Below are 23,711 nucleotides of genomic sequence, written 5' to 3'. Positions count from 1 at the left end.
GGTGTTCTGCTGTGTAGATTATATATTTGGATGTGTTTAGCTGTGTTAGATTATTATTTGATGAGAAATATTAGCTGTGTTAGATTATATATTGGATGTTTTAGCTGTGTAGATTATATATTTGAGATGTGTTTAGCTGTGTAGATTATATATTTGGGATGTTTTTTAGCTGTGTAGATTATATATTTGGATGTGTTTAGCTGTGTAGATTATATATTTGGATGTTTTTAGCTGTGTAGATTATGTATTTGGATGTTTTCAGAGTATTTTGAACAACTGCGATTAATTGGGATAAAAATGTAAATTACAAAAAGTTAAGTGATTAACTCTGACAGCTCTAATAAAATCATACCATTGTGGAGGCTTGCTCTAACTCTGAAACGGTTAGAATTACAAAGTTGTGTCGCAGGTTCCAAATTTAGCTCTTGTTGATAAAGTCAGATCGGTTTAATGGCCCTGACAGTTTAAACATGTTAACGACCATGTTAGCGACCATGTTAATGTCTATGTTAATGATTACATCTCAGTGAGTAACTGGCCACAGTTTGTCATTTGTACTCTCTACTCTCTACAAATAGAATTGAGGAAATGAACTTGCACAAAAGTGATTAAATCAAAATGATTTGTGTTTCGGGTTCACTGACCATCTTCAAAGTGTGATTGTTGCCGGTTGGGAGGGCAGGGTTGGGCTTTAGCGTTTTAACACGCTGCTGTTACGAATCACTGGTTTATGGTTAGAATGGAAGTGATTTGAATCCCTAATCCAATTTATAACTCTGTTGTTTCTGCTGCGCGTGACAAAAGCTAGGGTTTCTCATTACCCAGGTCATTAATGAAGAGAAAGGGAATCCTCCTCTTCCTCTTTCTCTCTCCAGCTCCTCTCCAGCTCCGCGTTATGTTCAGGTCTGGACTCTTGATACCTTGACAACAGAGGGCTGTATTCACGGTCAGTGATGTGAGTCTAACGCCCATTGTCTCAAGTAGAAACTTCTTCAGACTAGTATGCTTGTAGCTAACTGGCAGTGTTGGATATATACTTTCCCATGTAAGAATAACAGTGGCCTTGGGACTGATCCCTGGGGAACCACATGACAAGTTTCAGCAACTTTTTTTTTTTTATGCAGGTTTTCATTTTTTTCTTCTGCATGTCACCTTAAATGGCGATTATCGGTTGGTTGCAGACAGTTCCGATTTAGTTTGGATGGACTGGCGAGGGAAACCTACTTCTCTTTACAATTCTTTGTAAGCATTTTTCAGTGGGTGGGGGNGGGTGGGGGGGGGGGGGTTGTTTTATCATGTTTCGGTTGCCCAGGGTTTGAGATGGCTTTCATAATGATGTGCTTAATGTGGGTGGGGTTTAAAAATATATATATATATCCCGAGAGGTCATGATATTGTCCAATGGCCTCTTTTTGAAGGACATGTCAGTAATCGCCCAAGGGTTACAACAGCCATTTGATGCTCTGACCAGTCCTGGAGGTCAGTGAATGCAAATACTTTGTGGAATCCCTGATAAGAATGGAGCTTTGTTACCGTCATTAGAATATTTTTGCGTGGTTAAGGGCGATGTCTGTATGATCTGCCTTCTAGTGAGTGTGATCTAAGAACAGCTGTATCATTTATTCATGTAAAAGTAAAGGATATTGTGATTCCTCTAGCTAGTTGATATGTGTGATGCTACATACAGTAAGGATACTGTGATTCCTCTAGCTAGTTGATATGTGTGATGCTACAGTATGTCTCTTCCTCAAACGTGATATCTGTCCTTTCTTCTTGTTCTTCATCTTAGTAATGGACTGACTGTTCTCTCTAGAGGTTGATGCCATTCAGGATCTCCGCTCTCCCCATAAGCTGACGCCATTCAGGATCTCCGTTCTCCCCAGAAGCTGACGCCATTCAGGATCTCCGTTCTCCCCAGAAGCTGACACCATTCAGGGTCTCTGTTCTTCCCAGAAGCTTTCGCCATTCAGGGTCTTTGTTCTCCCCAGAAGCTTTCGCCATTCAGGGTCTTTGTTCTCCCCAGAAGCTGACGCCATTCAGGGTCTCTGTTCTCCCCAGAAGCTGACGCCATTCAGGGTCTCCGTTCTCCCCAGAAGCTGACGCCATTCAGGGTCTCCGTTCTCCCCAGAAGCTGACGCCATTCAGGGTCTCTGTTGTGGAGGGAACCTGATTTATCTGGATCTTTTTAAAGACTGTGTGTCACGGAAATGACAATGCACGAAAACAAATTTGATCACTATTTAAATTACAAATGGGGAACAAGCTATGAAGGAAAAAATACTGGAGTTTTGGTGCAGGTACAGCCAACTAGCGCAAAAATAATATTGCACTAGCGTGTACTGTAATCTACTGTATTTGTGCTCTGCTGGACAGGACAGGTGTGTCACTGGTTATCTCATTCTCTCACGGCTCCCTGAGGCAGAATGAGGGTTGTTTTGTGTGTCAGACATTTAAGAATGAAAAACAACACCGACAGAAAATGACTTGCTCATGCTGAAGAGAACAGGGCACTATGGGAGAAATAGAGGCAGTAGACGTGCCTCGTCATCTATGAACGTACAGGAACTGTTCACGTAGATTTGACAGCTTTACATGTACAGACAAATATCCATATTAAATGAAAATCAGTTCTATATGTTGATATACACTGCTCAAAAAAATAAAGGGAACACTAAAATAACACATCCTAGATCTGAATGAATGAAATATTCTTATTWAATACTTTTTTCTTTACATAGTTGAATGTGCTGACAACAAAATCACACAMAAATTATCAATGGAAATCAAATTTATCAACCCATGGAGGTCTGGATTTGGAGTCACACTCAAAATTAAAGTGGAAAACCACACTACAGGCTGATCCAACTGATGTAATGTCCTTAAAACAAGTCAAAATGAGGCTCAGTAGTGTGTGTGGCCTCCACGTGCCTGTATGACCTCCCTACAACGCCTGGGCATGCTCCTGATGAGGTGGTGGATGGTCTCCTGAAGGATCTCCTCCCAGACCTGGACTAAAGCATCCGCCAACTCCTGGACAGTCTGTGGTGCAACGTGGCGTTGGTGGATGGAGCGAGACATGATGTCCCAGATGTGCTCAATTGGATTCAGGTCTGGGGAACGGTCCGCCAGTCCATAGCATCAATGCCTTCCTCTTGCAGGAACTGCTGACACACTCCAGCCACATGAGTCTAGCATTGTCTTGCATTAGGAGGAACCCAGGGCCAACCGCACCAGCAGTATGGTCTCACAAGGGTCTGAGGATCTCATCTCGGTACCTAATGGCAGTCAGGCTACCTCTGGCGACCACATGGAGGCTGTGCGGCCCCCAAAAGAAATGCCACCCCACACCATGACTGACCCACCGCCAAAACCGGTCATTGCTGGAGGATGTACAGGCAGCAGGACGTTCTTCCACGGCGTCTCCAGACTCTGTCACGTCTGACACATGTGCTCAGTGTGAACCTGCTTTCATCTGTGAAGAGCACAGGCGCGCCAGTGGCGAATTTGCCAATCTTGGTGTTCTCTGGCAAATGCCAAACGTCTTGCACGGTGTTGGGCTGTAAGCACAACCCCCACCTGCGGACGTCGGGCCCTCATACCACCCTCATGGAGTCTGTTTCTGACCGTTTGAGCAGACGCATGCACATTTGTGGCCTTGCTGGAGGTCATTTTGCAGGGCTCTGGCAGTGCTCCTCCTCCTCCTCCTTGCACAAAGGCGAGGTAGCGGTCCTGCTGCTGGGTTGTTGCACTCCTCGGCCTCCTCCACGTCTCCTGATGTACTGGCCTGTCTCCTGGTAGCGCCTCCATGCTCTGGACACTATGCTGACAGACACAAGCAAACCTTCTTGCCACAGCTCGCATTGATGTGCCATCCTGGATGAGCTGCACTACCTGAGCCACTTGTGTGGGTTGTAGACTCCGTTCTCATGCTACCACTAGAGTGGAAAGCCACCGCCAGCATTCAAAAGTGACCAAAACATCAGCCAGGAAGCATAGGAACGAGAAGTGGTCTGTGGCCACCACCTGCAGAACCACTCCTTTATTGGGGGTGTCTTGTTAATTGCTAAATTTCCACCTTTTGTCTATTCCACTTGCACAACAGCATGTGACATTTATTGGCAATCAGTGTTGCTTCCTAAGTGGACAGTTTGATTCACAGAAGTGTGATTGACTTGGAGTTACATTGTGTTGTTAAGTGTTCCCTTTATTTTTTTGAGCAGTGTATACCCTGTGTCAGTTTGAGGTTAGCTTTTTCAGTACTGTGTAAACTCATGTATTTATAGAATATTCATATGCAGTGTTGTAGGACCACTATGGCAGTGTGGAGGCTTGCTCCTAGACGTGACCCTCCTGGCAGTACTGAGGCAGTGTGGAGGCTTGCTCCAAGACTGACCCTGCTGGCAGTATATGTATGGATAGGTAGGGCGAGAAGTTTGTTCCTGACCACCAGAAATGTAAAGCCTCTCCTCCTGTCAGTGGTGTGATCCAGGCCTTCAGCAACTCTAGAGGGCAGACAGGACAGTCTGTTAGTCTGGGTTGGTATGCTTTTGGAACACCCTGCCTGCCTGTGAACTTAAACTCTGACCCGCTGGCTCTCAATCAGCCCATATGTAAGGTACAGACAAGGCCTGGTCAACACAGTGTCACTTTTGGTGGTGTCTCAGAATGTAAAGATTCCCTCACACTTAAGTACATACTGGTGAGGTATATTGATCAGACAACATTGTTAATGTTTTAACCCCCCCCTCTTTTATACCGCTGCTACTCTGTTGTATTATTATGCATAGTCACTTTTAATAACTCTAACCTACCTACCTACATGTACATATTACCGTCGACTAACCGGTGCCTCCGCACATTGACTCGTGTACCGGTACCCCCCTGTATATAGTCTCGCTATTGTTATTTACTGCTGCTCTTTAATTACTTGTTTACTTTTATTTCTTATTCTTATCCATATTTAACATTTTTTTTAACTGCAATTGTTTGGTTTTGGTAAGAAAGCATTTCACTGTAAGGTCTACTACACCTGTTGTATTCGGCATTTCACTGTAAGGTCTACTACACCTGTTGTATTCGGCATTTCACTGTGAGGTCTACTGCACCTGTTGTATTTGGCGCATGTGACTAATACAATTTGATTTAATTGATACAACTGAATTTGCTCTTTCAGAATGGCAGTGTTTTGTGTTTTTACTGTAGCACCTGCCTTGTTACACTCTAAAGTTCATGTTGTTTTTAGCTAAACACTAATCTCCTTCTCATGTGACATATCTTCCCTATCGTGTGTTTTATGTGTTCACCTTCTCTAAGAATCACTTGTTATATTTTCAACCTTTTTTCTTTTTATCTCCTGCTTGTCAGTCCGACGGGTACAGTAGCTCTCTCCCTCTCTGCCCAGTGAAACCTATTGGTGGATTACCTGAGTGTATTTCTAACTGTTGTATCAATATTGACCTGTACCATGTCGGTCAGTGAGCACAGGCACAGCTAATCATGTTGATAGTGGTGGTGGAGGGGGAAAATCTTTCTGTCTCGCTGCTGTCGGCAGCTCTTTCCTCTGCATTCCAGCAGAACAAATGGTCACTTGTTTCTTTAGTGCCTTAGATCAATAGCGGACCAAAAAAATTGTGAATGTCTTTTGTGAAGTCTGTTCTTTGCCAAATGGTAGCGCCTTGACCTGTTAAGTATGACTATTTTTTTTTAGCCATGGTTGGGGGTGTTGTGATGACATTAAGGAGTGGAGGGTCAATGGAGAGGGGTGAAAACCTCTGTAGAAGCCGATGGTGTGACTGGTGTCCATACGGCTGACGGTTGCTTCACTATTAATTTAAAATGGTTGCTGTCATCACAAATGTTATGGTTGATTTATGGGTGAAAGGTTATTTCCCTTCTCTAGTTGTTTTGTTTTTGAGATTCACAATATTCTAGAATAACATCTTGGACCTGTCTCTTTAAAAGGTTGTGTGTCACCCTATAGCTGCAGGCCTGTTTGTTCCTGCCAGATGGTTGACTTGACTTGGTCCGTATTTTAGCCAACCAACCTCTTTCTATGAATTACAGTTTTCTTGTCATTAATTTAAAATATCTCACTGAGGGTGAGCTTCAGACCACATAAAATGGTATTGCATTTACATGGTTGTTTTCACTATCAGTTATGTCACAATATCCCCACTTTTATTATTGTTTTAAAGCGTGTATCCCTCATGACTTCGTGTGTGTTTTTAACTACTCGTGCTACTTCTAATAAGAAGAGGTGCTCCTACGTAATAATTTTTCTCACAGTGGGAATGATTGTTGAACAGGTACTGTAGCTAGCTGTTGAGAACAGCTATCAAGGTGAGGGATTGTTGAACAGGTACTGTAGCTAGCTGTTGAACAGCTATCNGAGGGATTGTTGAACAGGTACTGTAGCTAGCTGTTGAGAACAGCTATCAAGGTGAGGGATTGTTGAACAGGTACTGTAGCTAGCTGTTGAGAACATCTATTCAGTAGGGCTGGGAATTGCAGGGCCCTCATGATACGATATTATCACGATACGATATGTATTGCAATTCTCACGATTCTCAGAATTCTATATGCATTTCAATTCGATACTGTGATTTTATTGCGATTTGATGTTCCAAACATATTGCTCACCCTATGTCTGCTGCAGAGGGACAAGAGAAAACAACTAGTTTTGATCAGTCAACAAAATAAAACTGCTGAAAACAAATTGAAAAAGAAGATGGAGATATGTAGGAAACATACTGTTTTGGTGCAGGTGCAGGTACCTGAGTTTTGGTGCAGGTACAGCTAACTAACGCTAAAATAATATTGCGATATTGTCAAAACGATACGATATATCGGGCGTCCAGCTCAAGGAAGAGTCTTGGTGGTTCCAAACTTTTTCCTTTTAAAAATGGAGGCCACTGTGTTCTTGGGGACTTTCAATGCTGCAGAAATGTTTTGTTACCCTTCCCCAGATCTGTGTCTCGACACAATCCTGTCTCGGAGCTCAACGCACAATTCCTTCGACCTCGGCTTGGTTTTTGCTCTGACATGCACTGTCAACTGTGGGACCTTATATAGACAGGTGTGCCTTTCCAAATCATGTCCAGTCAATTGAATTTACCACAGGTGGACTCCAAGTTGTAGAAACATCTCAAGGATGATCAATGGAAACATGATGCACCTGAGCTCAATTTCGAATCTCATAGCTAAGGGTCTGAATACGTAAGTAAATAAGGTATTTTAGTTTTTTTATGTTAATAAATTAGCAACAATTTTGAAAAACCTGTTTTCACTTTGTAAATGTTTTAAAATCGATTTTAGAATAAGGCTGTAACTTAACAAAATGTGGAAAAAGTGGAGGGATCTTGATACTTTCCAAATGCACTGTAACTGTATCTATCCTCCCATCACTACTATCCGGGTGGATGAATGTTGAACGGGTAGCTAGCTGTTGACAACAGATATCCGGGTGGATGAATGTTGAACGGGTAGCTAGCTGTTGACAACAGNTATCCGGGTGGATGAATGTTGAACGGGTAGCTAGCTGTTGACAACAGATATCCGGGTGGATGAATGTTGAACGGGTAGCTAGCTGTTGACAACAGATATCCAGGTGTTCTGTAACACGTAGTAAGACTCTCTGTCTAATATTTCTGACATCGTCATGGCAGCCTTCCAGAAAGGTTTTGGGAATTACTATTTTCTCTCTTCCCATTTCTGTCAGGCTTTTGTAGTTTGGTTTCAATGTAAAGTTGTACAGTACGAGAGAGAACACATCTCTTTTCTTTTTGGTTCTTCCTCCTTCACGATGCCAAAGCTTTATGGGAAAGTGTCTCTGTCGTGGGTCCTTTGAGAAAAGCCCTAAATGCTGTTTGAGTGATTTGTGGTCAAAATCACCCCTTGTGAAATACCAACCTAAAATTTGCCCCCGATGGTCTGTTCACTGGTGGTCGTTTTACAAATTCAGTTAAAAAAATTATGTTATGGCCGCTGAGAGTGGATCTGTATTTAAAGCCACTGTAATTGAACCTGCTTAGTCAGACAAACCCTTTTGAAGATTTAGTTGCAGTTACTCCACATTTGAACCACAAACGAACCAGAACATGAGAAATGGTCCCATTCTTTTCCAGCCTGTAAATGTTGTATTATTGTGTGATTTTTACAAACTTATTTTGAAGTATAACCTACTCTACATTCAACTTCATGACTAATAAGCTGATTGAAATGTCTTACATTAGCTTAATTGTTGTTGTTTTTCTCCTGTTTTGTATAAACCAGGGCCTTGGCCTTGTTATCACGTATAACGACTGTGCAAGATTCACTTCTCAGTAGGGGGATTGAAGTGTGGGCCGATGACTCAATAATACACGCCTTCTGGGAGTACTTTAAAGTCCAAAAGTTATGGGCAGAGTTAGAAAGCTGACTGTCAGATATAAGTTTACTTTTAATCTGTCTATCTGCATATTTTAAAAATAAAATAAAAAGTATAGTAAAATGTTTGAAAAATAGAAGTGTGGGCGGAGTATTTATTTACATGGATGGAAATATATTAAACAGAGGAAGCGGGGTCACATCTGCCTGTAGAAGAAGCAGCAGTGGGCTGACACCCCTATTTTTGTTGGTTATGTTGTCGTAGTGTCTAGGGGGGCATATTTGAGAGGGAATACAGTCATGGGTTATGGGGGAAGGAATGCTGTCACCTCCAGGTAGGTGTTTGTCCCCCTGTGTGCTGAAGGTGTCAGGTTCTTGTTCAGTTCTGGCATTTAGGTCCCAACAGACTAGTACATGTCCCTGAGGCTGGAAATAGTTGATCTCCCCCTCTAGGATGGAGAAGCTGTCATTGTTAAAGTATGGGGATTCTATTGGGGGGAGATAGTAGGTAGCACACATGAGGACATTCATTTTCTTATTAATTTCTAGCCAGATGTAAAATGTTCCTGTTTTGATTAATTTAATAGAGTGAGTTAGGTCTGCTCTATACCAAATGAGCATACCCCCTGAGTCTCTTCCCTGTTTCACACCTGGTAGTTTGGTGGATGAGACTACCAGCTCTCTGTTACCTAGAGGGCAACCGGTGGGTCCGTCTCCTTTATACCATGTTTCTTGTAGAATGACAATGTCTGTATTTCCGATTTCTTTGAAGTCCAGGTTCCTGCTCTTTAGGCCAAAGGCAGATGACCTCAGACCTTGTATATTCCAGGATGAGATGGTTAAAGCTTCGTGTTCCATAGTGTCTAGTGTTGTTTTTGTGTGGTTTAGGCCCGGACCATCACAGTAGGTGTGAGCAGAACATGTTGAGTGTCTGATACACACAGTACGTCTTAGGTTGCAGGATGGGATTGATTGCACCTGTGGGAAAAGAAGGATTGTTTTTTGTTAGTTTAAAAAAAAAAAACTATTGATAAGCTTTTGTCAGCCTAAATGGATAATTCAGTCAGATAAATGCTGCCTACTCCTGACGTTGAACCTCTGTAATTAGTTTGTTTGATGGATCGTACTCGAGCCTCGACACATGAAAACACGAACTAGATTTTCTCTGCCACCACAGTGGACACATTGGGGTCGGGCACAAACATGATTTGTTTTTTCCTGACCAAGTGAGCCCATGTCTCCTGTAGTCAACAGAGGGAGCAGGATGGTTGGAGAGGACAGCAGGATATCAATCTACCTGGACAAATATCTTGTCACCTGTTGACTGTTACCCATCACGGTACTCCAGTTGAAGAGTGTGGGAACGGATGCGGATCATACCATATTCAGATCATCCCTTTTTGAAACCGGACATATTCCGATCATCCCTTTTGAAACCGGACATATTCAGATCATCCCTTTTTGAAACCGGACATATTCAGATCATCCCTTTTTGAAACCGGAAAAATCAGATCATTCCCTTTTGAAACCGGACATATTCAGATCATCCCTTTTTGAAACCGGACATATTCAGATCATCCCTTTTTGAAACCGGACATATTCAGATCATCCCTTTTTGAAACCGGACATATTCAGATCATCCCTTTTTGAAACCGGACATATTTTAGGTATTTGCAACACAGTTCTTTGTTTCTCCTGTTTTTAAAGCTAGAATCTGTACTGATGAAACTACCACATCCGTTTGTGAAGTTACATTAACAACAAAGTAACAAACAGTTTCTGCTTCATTTTATGCAGATCTCAGCTTTAACAATCATTTAATATCTTCATAACTATTATGTATGGACAAGGACGGTATAACATCTATTTACACAATCATACATTTACTACCGAAAACAAAGGATGGTCAATTTGACTCTTAGATTACGTTCAACGGAACCCTCCCTTCAACCCACATATAACTTCCTGTATGCCTCCCATCTTGGATTAATGCCCCGGTCGTTGGCTATCGGAAACTCACAATCTCAGAGTTAAAATGAATGTAAGTCATTTGCGTAGAGCTTCTGATTTCATTTCCAAGTGAGAAACTAAGGATCATCTTTCTACAAATTACCATGTTGGACGATTTCCAGTTCCGACTAGAACCTTAACGCGGCATAAGGATTTGAAACCAAGATGGCAAATGTAATGAAGAGACCCCTCCAATCTGCCACTCCCAGCCGAATGCTGGATCAAAGTACCAGGACCAGGCAGAATGAATCTGACACCCTGCACTATGTGCCAACATGCATGACGGGAGCCAGGAAGGGCCAATCTTTGCCTTAAACTCTAAATACACGCGAGTAAATGGAGTCTGCTAGCCAAACAGTAGCTAGTGGTTAGATCATTCAGTGGGATGTTATGTGTCCGGTATGGTTGTAACGTATACTCCTGAAGTCAGGAAGCAGGTGCAGAAGGTGAGTTTAATAATAATCATGAAGGGTGGTGATGGTCCAGGTTTGCATAACGATGGGGAGCAGGTGTGCGCAATGACGGTTGCCAGGTGTGCGGAATGTGGGTTGCCAGGACGGGTGGCTAATAGACTGGGAACGTTGAGTGCCGGAGTAGGAGACAATAGTAAGGAAGTGATGTTAGTATGTTACTGCGTACAGTACATTGTGTCTCTTAACTTGGTGCTCAAGTGTGGTTATGATGTCCAGAATAATTAGCCTTGTTTACATGTAGTGAGAGAGGAGGCACGCTGTGAAGAACTCATAGCTGGTTATCGTCAGGCAGACCTGAAGACTGGAGAGACTGGTGGGAGAACTGGTTATCGTCAGGCAGACCTGAAGACTGGAGAGACTGGTGGGAGAACTGGGAGCTGTCATACGAAACCACTCAGTGTTGCTGTTAAGTGAAAGAAGGGGGATCCTTGTTTGAAGTCGACGTAAACAAAACATGAACATACTGAGTGTGGAGGGTGGCTGGGACAAACCGTACAGCGTCTGACCAAGATCTCTCCTTCCCGGGGGACCCAAATGAGAACTTGGTTTGGTGTAGGAAGGGAGGGAGGGAGGAGGAGATGGAGTGGGTACCCGAGTGGGGATAGAGTGAGGAAACTGCCAAAGCTTCGGCCCCAACTTTTAACAACAAACCCATCTCCTGTCTGAATATCTTCTTCTGGAGGGAACAATACCTCCCAGGAGCCAATAGCAGGCGTTCTCCCAGGAGCCAATAGCAGGCGTTCTCCCAGGAGCCAATAGCAGGCGTTCTCCCAGGAGCCAATAGCAGGCGTTCATCCCAGGAGCCGAATAGCAGGTGTTCTCCCAGGAGCCAATAGCAGGTTGTTTCTCCCAAGGAGGCCAATAGCAGGTGTTCTCCCAGGAGCCAATAGGAGGTGTTCTCCATGGAGCAATAGAAGGTTATAATCAATAGCAGGTATATACCCAGCCCTGCTCAGCCTAACCCAGCCCTGCTCAGCCTAACCCAGCCCAGCCCTGCTCAGCGTAACCCTGCCCAACCCAGGCTAACCCAACCCGGCTAACCCACCCTGCCTAACCCTGCCCAGCCCAACCCAGCCATGCCTTTGCCCTGCCCAGTCCAACCTAAACCAGCTCCACCCAGCCTATCCCAGCCCAGCCTATCCCATCCCCCTCTGCCCAGCCCAGCCTATCCCATCCCCCCTCTGCCCAGCCCAGCCTATCCAGCCCCCTCTGCCCTGCCCAGCCCAGCCTATCCCAGCCCCCCTCTGCCCAGCCCAGAAGAGAGAAAAAAAGCCCAAACAGAAAACCATGGACAACTTTACCAATGATCATGTTGTTCAACACATCTCACTGGTGTGGGCACCCTCCCATGAACTGCAACTCCTCTTCACTGTCAGTAATGAGAGCTAATAGCATTTGAGCGGGTCAAGGAAAAAGTCAACCGTCCAAGCCTCCCATCCAAACGCCATTCGTTCAGGATTAGGATGCTAGCGAAGCGGAGGCGGAGTTAGCGGAGTTAGCGGTCCTGCTGCTGGGTTGTTGCCCTCCTACGGCCTCCTCCACGTCTCCTGATGTACTGGCCTGTCTCCTGGTAGCGCTCCATGCTCTGGACACTACGCGACAGACACAGCAACCTTCTTGCCACAGCTCGCATTGATGTGCCATCCTGGATGAGCTGCACTACCTGAGCCACTTGTGTGGGTTGTTAGACTCCGTCTCATGCTACCACTAGAGTGAGAGCACCGCCAGCATTCAAAAGTGACCAAAACATCAGCCAGGAAGCATAGGACTGAGAAGTGGTCTGTGGCACCAACCTGCAGAATCACTCCTTTTATTGGGGTATCTGCTAATTGCCTATAATTTCCACCCTGTTGTCTATCCATTTTGCACACAGCATGTGAAATTTATTGTCAATCAGTGTTGCTTCCTAAGTGGACAGTTTGATTTCACAGAAGTGTGATTGACTTGGAGTTACACTTGTGTTGTTTAAGTGTTCCCTTTATTTTTTTGAGCAGTGTAAAAAGACCAGGGAGAGGATAGAGGGAGATTTGGGGGATATTTCCCAACATTGTCTTACCTTTTATGTAAGGAGTGTTCTTAGGGAATGCAAATGGCATTGTAATTAATTGTCTGTGTGAAGTTACTATTTGAGTGGAATCACCGCTATAGGAGTCTGTGATATGGAGCCTATGGTGTGGTTGATCCATACATAGGATCATCAGGCCTTTTGAGTAACAAAAGAGCTGTGAATGAAAGAAAGGTCTATTTAATGCCTAACTCATTAGATAGCTGCCTATAGAGTCTGGAGAGGCTGGAAATGTATTTTCGTGTTGAGGTGCCATTTCGATAGTGAATGTGTGAATCTAACAATGTGTTTTATAATGGATCCCCACTCACTCCCTTGCTTTCACCCTACTTCCTATCAAGAGACACAGCCAGGCTGGGAATGCAGTGGTTTCCATGATGCTAATGAAGTTAAAATGTGGCAATGGGGTGCAGGCAAGGCCTCCTCTCTCACTCCTGATCTTGACCCCAGTAAGGCCCTCCTCTCTCACTCCTGATCTGACCCCAGTTAAGGCCTCCTCTCTCACTCCTTGAATTCCCTGACCCCAGGCAAAGCCTCCTCTCTCACTCCTGACCCCAGGCAAGGCCTCCTCTCTCACTCCTGATCCCTGACCCCAGGCAAGGCCTTGGATGTGGTGTTAAATGGGCAAGTTTGGACAAACCCAGGGAGGGAACCCAACATCCCTCTCTTCCTTCCTTCCTTCCTTCCTTCCTTCCTTCCTTCCTTCCTTCCTTCCTTCCTTCCTTCCTCTCCTTTCCTTCCTTCCTTCCTTCCTTCCTTCCTTCCCCTCTCTCTCTCATCTCTCTCTCTCTCACCTCTCTCTCTCTCTCTCTCTCTCTCATCTCTCTCTCTCTCATCTCTCTCTCTTCTCATTCTCTCTCTCTCTCATCTCTCTCTCTCTCATCTCTCTCTCTCTCATCTCTCTCTCTTCATCTCTCTCTCTCATCTCTCTTCTTCATCTCTCTCTCTCATCTCTCTCTCTCTATCTCCTTCCTTCTGGAGCTGGCGTTGTGATTATTGTTCCATTAATGCTTCATGTGGCAGGCAGGCCCACAAGGAGACAGGCCCACTGTTTGCAAATGGCCTCTGAGACAAAAGGGAAGCTTTTCCCACTCAAACAGACTCCTCAGCAAACTGATGAGTTTCCGCATAATGAAAACAAATGACTTCCCTGCAGATAGCGTGCTATAGCTGTTGTTTTGTTTTTCTCCTTTTACCAAATCTCATAGTTGTTATGCTCTAAATGTTTGCACAGTGGAGTGAAACTAAGCAAATCTTTCTGTTCCAGTAGTCTTGTTTTCATGGTGAAACTCTTCCTCTCATCCATTGTGATCTAAGCCCCCCGGTCGGTGGCTGCAACAGATAGAGGTCTATTCCCCCTATACTGGGGAGAAGTGTGTGTAGCCTGAGGTCCCTGGTGGGAACAGGGCTCTACCCCATTGTGCTCCTCTCTACAGGGAGGCGCAGGGTTTGTGCTCCTCTCTAACAGGGAGGCGCAGGGTTTGTGCTCCTCTCTAACAGGGAGGCGCAGGGTTAAACCGCCAGCCTCTGTATATTGTCCTGTTGAGCCTATGGACTCAATGTAATGTCCTGTTAATTAGCTTAATCTAGGATGCCGTGGACGTAATGTTCAAGAACATGACGCATTATGGGCATTACGGAGTCTCCCTCCATCCCTCTTCTAGAGAAGAAGAGCCTCTGTCTCGTGGGGCATAAGCAGGGTAACCAGGGACGACCTGATCCCCTTTACCATAAGCAGGGTAACCAGGGGCGACCCTGATCCCCTTTACCATAAGCAGGGTAACCAGGGGCGACCCTGATCCCTTTACCATGAGCAGGTAACCTGGGACGACCCTGATCCCCTTTACCGAGCAGGGTACCAGGACGGACCCTGATCCACTTTACCATAAGCAGGGTAACGCGGGACCCTGATCACTTTACCATAAGCAGGGTAACCAGGGACAACCCTGATCCCCTTTACCATGAGCAGGGTAACCAGGGGCGACCCTGATCCCCTTTACCATGAGCAGGGTAACTGGGACGAACCCTGATCCCCTTTACCATGAGCAGGGTAACCAGGGGCGACCCTGATCCCTTTGACCATGATGCAGGGTGACCTGGGACGACCCTGATCCCTTTACCATGAGCAGGTACCCGGGGGGCGACCCGGAACCCCTTTAATTCCCCCCTGACCATTGAGCAGGGTAACCTGGGACGACCCTGATCCCTTTACCATGAGCAGGGGTAACCTGGGACGACCCTGATCCCCTTTATCCGGATTGAGCAGGGGTAACCTGGACGACCCTGATCCCCTTTACCATGAGCAGGGTAACCAGGGACGACCCTGATCCCCTTTACCATGAGCAGGGTAACCTGGACGACCCTGATCCCCTTACCATGGCAGCGGTAACCAGGGACGCCCTGATACCACTTTTACCATAAGCAGGGTAACCAGGGACGACCCTGATCCCCTTTACCATAAGCAGGGTAATCCAGGGACCACTGTCAGCACAAATGTGGCTTTGACAGGCCTGTGTGTTGGTGTGTGTGTGTGTGTGTGTGGTGTGTTGGTGTGTGTGTGTGGTGTGTGTGTGTGTGTTGGTGTTGACTCTGACCTTCTCTGTGGCTCTCAGTTTCACAGGGTTCTGGGTAAAAACAGTTACGGGTGCGTCCTACTAGGCTGTCAGACGGTGTTACTATCCTATTCACTGGCCTGCAGTGGTGAATGAAAACCGTTGAGGGAGTTGTACAAGCATCTGGACACTGTTAGATCATTCTGTCCTCCCATTCAGCTGCCTTCTAATTAGCTCATCCTCTAACTATGTGATGTGTACACTATCAAGCTGGTTGAATACTAAAGTAGTCTTGTTCTTATCATCGATAGAGCCAGGCAGCGCTGTAGCATTAGCATAACGGTCTGTTCTGGATGTGTGTACACACTACTACACATATAGGATATCTAACTGACTAACCACTGATTACAGAAAGACCACACCAGGTCATGTGTATTTATGCATTAGTTATCAGGTAGTCACATTTACGGTCTCCACTGAGTTTGCTAAGGCCTCTAAAATCACAAATGTGTGTCTACTTAATGGTCTGGTGGCTAAGCATATACCCTTCTATGTAGTCAGAAAGCAACTGTCTCTCAAATTAGTATGATTTATTTAACCCTTATCTTACCAGGTCAGTTGACTGAGAACACGTTCTCATTTACAGCAACGACCTGGGGAATAGTTACAGGGGAGAGGAGGGGGATAAATGAGCCAATTAGAAGCTGGGGTTGATAAGGTAGCCATGATGGTATGTGGGTCAGATTGGGAATTTAGCCAGGACACCAGGGTTAACACCCCTACTCTTATGATAAGTGCCATGGGATCTTTAGTGACCACAGAGAGTCAGGACACCCGTGTAACGACCCATACGAAAGACGGTACCCTACACAGGGCAATGTCCCCAATCACTGCCCTGGGGCATTGGGATTTTTTTGGGGACCAGAGGAAAGAGTGCCTCCTACTGGTCCTCCAACACCACTTCCAGCAGCATCTGGTCTCCCATCTAGCAGTGGGATGCAGGGTGTCTCCTCTCTCGCTCTCTCTCTCTCTCTCTCCATCTCTCGGTGTCTCCTCTCTCTGTCTCCTCTCTCTCCTTTCTCTCCACTCAGTCTCCTCTCCAATCTCTATTTCTCTCTCTCTCTCTCTCTCCTTTGATATTTTTCCTTCCAGAGAATAGCGGTGAATAGACAGTATATACTGTATATAGAGAGAGATTGGAGAGGAGACAGAGTGGAGAGAAAGGAGAGAGAGGAGACAGAGTGGAGAGATACAGTGCCTTCGGAAAGTATTCAGACCCCTTGAATTTTTCCACATTTTGTTACGTTACAGCCTTATTCTAAAATGGATTAAATAATACAAATCCTCAGTAATCTACACACAATACCCCATAATGACAAAGTGAAAACAGGTTTTTAGAAATGTTTGCCAATTTATAAAATAAAAAAAACAGATACCTTATTTACATTAGTATTCAGACCCTTTTCTATAAGACTCAAATTTGAGCTCAGGTGCTTCCTGTTTCCATTGATCATCCTTGAGATGTTTCTACAACTTGATTGGAGTCCACCTGTGGTAAATTCAATTGATTGGACATGATTCGGAAAGGCACACACCTGTCTATATAAGGTCCCACAGTTGACAGTGCGTGTCAGAGCAAAAACCAAGCCATGAGGTTGAAGGAATTGTGCGTAGAGCTCAGTGTCAGGATTGTGTCAAGGCACAGATCTGGGGAAGGGTACCAAAACATTTCTGCAGCGTTGAAGGTCCAAGAACCCGGTGGCCTCCATCATTCTTAAATGGAAGATGTTTGGAACCACCAAGACTCTTCCTAAAGCTGGCCAGCTGGCCAGACTGAGAAATCGGGGGAGAAGGGCCTTGGTCAGGGAGGTGACCAAGAACCAGATGGTCACTCTGACAGACCTCCGGAGTTCCTCTGTGGAGAGGGGAGACCTTCTAGAAAAGCAACCATCTCTGCAACACTCCACCAATCAGGCCTTTATGGTAGAGTGGCCAGACAGAAGCGACTCCTCAGTAAAAGACACATGACAGCCCGCTTGGAGTTTACCAAAAGGCACCTAAATGACTCTCAGACCATGACAAATAAGATTCTCTGGTCTGATGAAACCAAGATTGAACTCTTTGGCTTGAATGCCAAGCGTCACGTCTGGAGGAAACCTGGCACCATCCCTACGGTGAAGCATGGTGGTCATGCTGTGGGGATGTTTTTCAGCGGCAGGGACTGGGAGACTAGTCAGGATCGAGGGAAAAATCAACGGAGCAAAGTGCAGAGAGCTCCTTGTTGAAAACCTGCTCCAGAGAGCTCAGGACCTCAGACTGGGGCAAAGGTCCACCTTCCAACAGGACAACGACCCTAAGCACACAGCCAAGACAATGCAGGAGTGGCTTCGGGACAAGTCTCTGAATGTCCTTGTGTGGACCAGTCAGAGCACGGACTTGAACCTGATCGAACATCTCTGGAGAGACCTGAAAATAGCTGTGCAGCGACACTCCCCATCCAACCTGACAGAGCTTGAGAGGATCTGCAGAGAATAATGAGAGATGTTTTTTTTACGAATTAACAACATTTTCTAAAACTGTTTTCTCATCGTCATTATTTATTTTTTATTTTACTTAACCTTTATTTAACTAGGCAAGTCAGTTAAGAACAAATTCCTATTTTACAATGACTGCCTACCCCGGCCAAACCCGGACGATGCAGGGCCAATTGTTTGCTGCCCTGTGGGACTCCCAATCACGGCCGGATGTGATACAGACTGGGGTATTGTGTGTAGATTGATGGGGGAAAAAATGTATTTAATCCATTTTAGAATAGGCCTGTAATGTAACAAAATGTGGAAAAAGTCAAGGGGTCTGAATACATTCCGAATGCACTGTAAGTAGGCTCAGTCATTATTGTAATTAAACCAAAGTGCCTTTAAAAACATGTAACACATAGCCTACCAAGGTGCAGCCTGTATCCAAAACATTGGAGTTAGGTCCAGTCATCAACGTGATGGCCTTTACCACGTTTGGTCCAGTCATCAACGGTGATGGCCTTTACCACGTTTGGTCCAGTCATTAACGGTGATGGCCTTTACCACGTTCTGGTTCCGTCGTTAACGGTGATGGCCTTTACCACGTGGTCCAGTCATCAACGTGATGGCCTTTACCACGTTGGTCAGTCGTCAACGGTGGATGGCCTTTACCACGTTTGGTCCAGTCGTCAACGGTGATGGCCTTTACCACGTTTGGTTCCAGTCGTTCAACGGTGATGGCCTTTACCACGTTTGGTCCAGTCGTCAACGGTGATGGCCTTACCACTTTGGTCCAGTCGTTAACGGTGATGGCCTTTACCACGTTTGGTCCAGTCGTCAACGGTGATGGCCTTTACCACGTTTGGCCAGTCGTCAACGGTGATGGCCTTTACCACGTTTGGTCCAGTCGTCAACGGTGATGGCCTTTACCACGTTTGGTCCAGTCGTCAACGGTATGGCCTTTACACGTTTGGTCCAGTCGTCAACGGTGATGGCCTTTACCACGTTTGGTCCAGTCGTCAACGGTGATGGCCTTACACGTTTGGTCCAGTGTCAACGGTGATGGCCTTTACCACGTTTGGTCCAGTCGTCAACGGTGATGGCCTTTACCACGTTTGGTCCAGTCGTCAACGTGATGGCCTTTACCACGTTTGGTCCAGTCGTCAACGGTGATGGTCTTTACCACGTTTGGTCCAGTCGTCAACGGTGATGGCCTTTACCACGTTTGGTCCAGTCATTCAACGGTGATGGCCTTTACACGTTTGGTTCAGTCGTTAACGGTGATGGCCTTTACCACGTTTGGTCCAGTCGTCAACGGTGATGGCCTTTACCACGTTTGGTCAGTCGTTAACGGTGATGCCTTTACCACGTTTGGTCCATCGTCAAGGTGATGGTCTTTAACCACGTTTTGTTCGATCGTTAACGTGTGATGGCCTTTACCACTACGGTTTTGTCCAGTCGCAACGTGATGGCCTTTACCACGTTTGGTCCAGTCGTCAACGTGATGCCTTTACACGTTGTCAGTCGTCAACGGATGGCCTTTACCCGTTTGGTCCAGTCGTCAACGTGATGGCCTTTACCACGTTTGGTCCAGTCGTCAACGGTGATGGCTTTACCACGTTTGGTCCAGTCGTCAACGTGAATGGCCTTTACCACGTTTGGTCCAGTCGTCAACGGTGAGCCTTTACCACGTTTGGTCCAGTCATCAACGGTGATGGCCTTTACCACGTTTGGTCCAGTCGTCAACGTGATGGCCTTTACCACGTTTGGTCCAGTCGTCAACGGTGATGGCCTTTACCACGTTTGGTCCAGTCGTCAACGGTGATGGCCTTTACCACGTTTGGTCCAGTCGTCAACGGTGATGGCCTTTAACCACGTTGGTCCATCGTCAACGGTGATGGCCTTTACCACGTTTGGTCCAGTCGTCAACGGTGATGGCCTTTACCACGTTTGGTCAGTCGTCAACGGTGATGGCCTTTACCACGTTTGGTCCAGTCGTCACGGTGAGGCCTTTACCACGTTTGGTCCAGTCGTCAACGGTGATGGCCTTTACCACGTTTGGTCAGTCGTCAACGGTGATGGCCTTTACCACGTTGGTCCAGTCGTCAACGGTGATGGCCTTACCACGTTTGGTCCAGTCGTCAACGTGATGGCCTTTACCACGTTTGTCCAGTCGTCAACGGTGATGGCCTTTACCACAGTTTGGTCATCGTCAACGGTGATGGCCTTTACCACGTTTGCACCGTTATCTTCATGCACACTGGCTGCTCCTCATTCAGGCCCCAGGCGGCTAAAGTTTCTCTCAACCCCAGAGACATGTTTTCTCCCTGTGATCTTCGGGCAAGTAGCTTATGATGTCCTCAAGTACCGACCTTTCAGTTGAAACTCCTTAACAATACAGTGTACTGTCAAACTACTGTAGGGCTCTGTTGTTCTACTTGACCTTTCAACTCCCTTAATTGTGTTAGACAGTGTTGGGATGTCGACTTGGGAGAAATATCTGCGAGATGGAATCTTGTATCTCCTGTCCAGCTTGTTGATCATCTTCTTGAAGCAGTTTTTGCTGACTGTGTTGTCGTGACGTTGTATTAGTTAATGTGGCGACTGTTGCTCATCGAATGATTACAAGTTTCTAATTACGTGATTAACTCAATCAAGCAATTATTAACTCATTAACCTGGGGCACCATGGGAAAACTAGTTTTTATTGAGTTTCTATTTCCCAAATTAACTCAAAGAATATCAGAATATCGATTTTACCACAGCCGCTAATTAACCAGTTGCCTCTAACAGTCTCGTTCTGAACGTCGTATAGCCCGGGATTCAGCACGGACCCGGGTCTCACTAATGAATTAGCACCACACCAGTCTTAGTTGAATGTTTATTTACTAAAAAGCTAAAATGATGATAAAAGATACAGATACACAAAAACACATTCTAGGCTATTGATTAGAACTTAGTATAACGGGCCAACACACTAGGGCGCGTGTTACCCAAAATGGGGATTTAAAAGAGAGAGAAAGAGAGAAAGTACACAAGAGGAATATACATTTGGGTGAAATTGTCAGCTATGCTCAACACTAGCCTTGCCCCAAACTGCCGCTGTTATGAGTCAGAATATAATGATGTAATTACTTGTGGAGGTTCTCCGTGGATTTTCCCGCGTGGACCGTTCAAGCTGCTCAATGACGCACTTCTCCTGCGCACCTCTCTAGGTGTCCTCACGACACGATGTCTGTGTCCTTTGGCTTTACTGGCCTGTTCCTTTGTCCTCGCTCTGGAAGGGGTCTTCGGAGGACAGATAGCTCTGTAGCTCAGAGCTCACAGCGTAAAGATGAAAGAGTGTAGATACCACGATTCGATGGGGAGTGGAGGCTAGGTGGTTCGGCTTGAATACACCCGCTTAGACACGCTACTCATCCGTAGCTTGGGTAGAAAAAGATTTCTTTGTCTTCAACTTGTTGCGTTTTGGGTTCGTTGACCTTTTAGACCTTTGGCTGCAGCTCGGGTCACTTAGTCATGTGCTTAATTCTGCACTCACAGGTTTTATACCCTCGGGTCAGAAGTGGGCGTAACCGCCTTCAGGGCAATTCTCTGGGCGTACCAGGTTTAAGGGCAAGGTATAGATTTTACTCAAATCCAATTTTAGACAACTAACTTCACATTTCATCTCTCGAAACATTCTCTTTGATTTGGACATTTTCCACACAACGTACAATTGTCACGCCCTGGCCTTAGTATTATTTGTTTTCTTTATTATTTTAGTTAGGTCAGGGTGTGACATGGGGTATGTGTGTGTTTTGGGTGATTATATGGTATAGGGGGTGTTGGTTGTAGTGTATGGGTTTGTGTTGAGTGTATGTGTCTAGGTATGTCTATGGTTGAGTGTAGGTGTTTAGGAAAGTCTATGGTTGCCTGATTTGGTTCTCAATCAGAGACAGCTGGTTATTGTTGTCTCTGATTGGGAGCCATATTTAAGGTAGCCATAGGCTTTAGGTGTTTGTGGGTAATTGTCTATGTTGAACGTTTGTAGCCTGTGTGTGTGCACTACGTTTATAGCTTCACGGTCGTTTGTTGTTTTGTATAGTTTGTATAAGTGTTTCGTTTCGTGTTTCATCTTCGTCGTTCTAATAAAAGAAGATGTATTCATATCCCGCTGCGCCTTGGTCCGTCTCTCCACACGATCGTGACAACAATGTATAAACATCAAGCATATACGAGGAAAACTCTTAACGTTACAATGTTTTCATAATAACGTCATCTATTAACCTTTAATAACAAAACAAAAATGACATACATTTTCATATTCCATCTATCGTCATGACCACCATTGTAGTTGACGGAAACCATTGTTCCAAAGTCCCTTTATTGCATGTTTACAGTTCTGAGACTGGTCCTCCATAGTGAGAGGGACAAAGGAATGTTGTCTGTGGCCTCAGAATTACCATGGGTGTGAGGGGTCATAAAACCCCCACATCTTCAGACCCCTAGATCTCTCCTCCTCTGTTGGGGTTGAGAGGTAATCTGTAGTGTTGTGGTCTCCTGTAACCTGACCTGATCAGGACAGTCATGACAGTGTAAATAGGAACCAGGTCTTTGGCCTCGGTCATTTCTATGTGTCTGTGGGATGTTTTTTTTTTTACATAGGGAGTTACAATGAAAACACATCGGCAATCAATGCCTGCTTAACGTAGATGGCTGGTTGTCGCTGAGGGTCTTTTTTCACCTTGCGATCGTTGTAAAGTAGGGGATGGTGGTTCTTCAAATGTACTGAATAAATGTGTCGTGTTGTCGCTTGTCGTCGTCACAACTCTGAGGCACTTTTTGCACAACACTTAAATTTGGTTGACCTCGGTTCACCTGTAGCCGAAATAATGCCATACCACTGAAGATGCTCCCTTCTTCGGCACCAAATGGACCTTCTCGTCAGCACGAGCAGCACTCATTTTCCCAAATCAAATCAAAATTTTCCGACCCTCACTGTGAAGCCCTTTCTCTCCTCACCAGCATCTAACTGAGCACTCTTAAGTGGGGACGATTGTGATTGGCCAGCATGTGCATGACATGCAGAGAGTGAGAGAGGCCACTTGTGATTGGTCAGCATCCTCTGTGCATGTAGAGAGTCTAGCGCATCTCATTGGAGGAGGTACCACTGTCTTGTTTTTGTTGTATTAACAGTGTCAAAGGGAGGATATTGCACATGTCAAAATCACAATTTTGATCTGAATTCGATAAATCGTGCAGCCCTAGGACAATCACCTGTTCTACAGTGTTACTGAGATGAGATGGGTCACTAACAGTCTTGTCTCTGTGTCTGTTTGTCCTCCAGATCACCAGGACTGTCTTCACCAGGTGGTCCATGAGCGTCTGGGGGAGCTGCTGCGCGTGTTGAAGGCCGTCATCAACAAACACCAGACCCTCAACTCTGTCGACATCCTCAGTGCTGCAGGCACCGTCATCGCACAGGTCAAAGGTGAGCAGCACTTGCTAGGACATAGAAACACGTTTCACACACACCCCGAGTCCGTGTCTCCCTATCTCCCTCTCTTACATGGCTCACACACACTTTGTCCCTACACGATGCTGGGCCTCTCTTTGTCTCGGTCTCTCTGTTTCTCTATTTCTGTCTCCCTGTCTCTCTAATTCTGTCTCCCTGACACCCTGTCTCCCTGTCTCCCTGACACCCTGTCTCCCTGTCTCCCTGACACCCTGTCTCCCTGACACCCTGTCTC

General features: G+C 45.6%; 1 protein-coding gene across 1 annotated transcript in view; it reads left to right on the top strand.

The window, feature by feature from the left end:
• The window catches only part of LOC112069733 (rho GTPase-activating protein 29), a 99,100-nt gene that overhangs the window by 16,259 nt on the left and 59,130 nt on the right, over nt 1-23,711 (top strand). Inside the window, exon 3 of the mRNA XM_070438677.1 lies at nt 23,309-23,452. Within this exon, the coding sequence (XP_070294778.1) occupies nt 23,309-23,452 (144 nt within the window). The remainder of the gene's footprint in view (nt 1-23,308; nt 23,453-23,711) is intronic.

Source organism: Salvelinus sp. IW2-2015, unplaced genomic scaffold, assembly GCF_002910315.2.
Source record: "Salvelinus sp. IW2-2015 unplaced genomic scaffold, ASM291031v2 Un_scaffold1108, whole genome shotgun sequence".
NCBI lineage: Eukaryota > Metazoa > Chordata > Actinopteri > Salmoniformes > Salmonidae > Salvelinus > Salvelinus sp. IW2-2015.
Note: the sequence above shows the minus strand (reverse complement) of the source record. Positions and strands in the feature narration are given on the sequence as shown.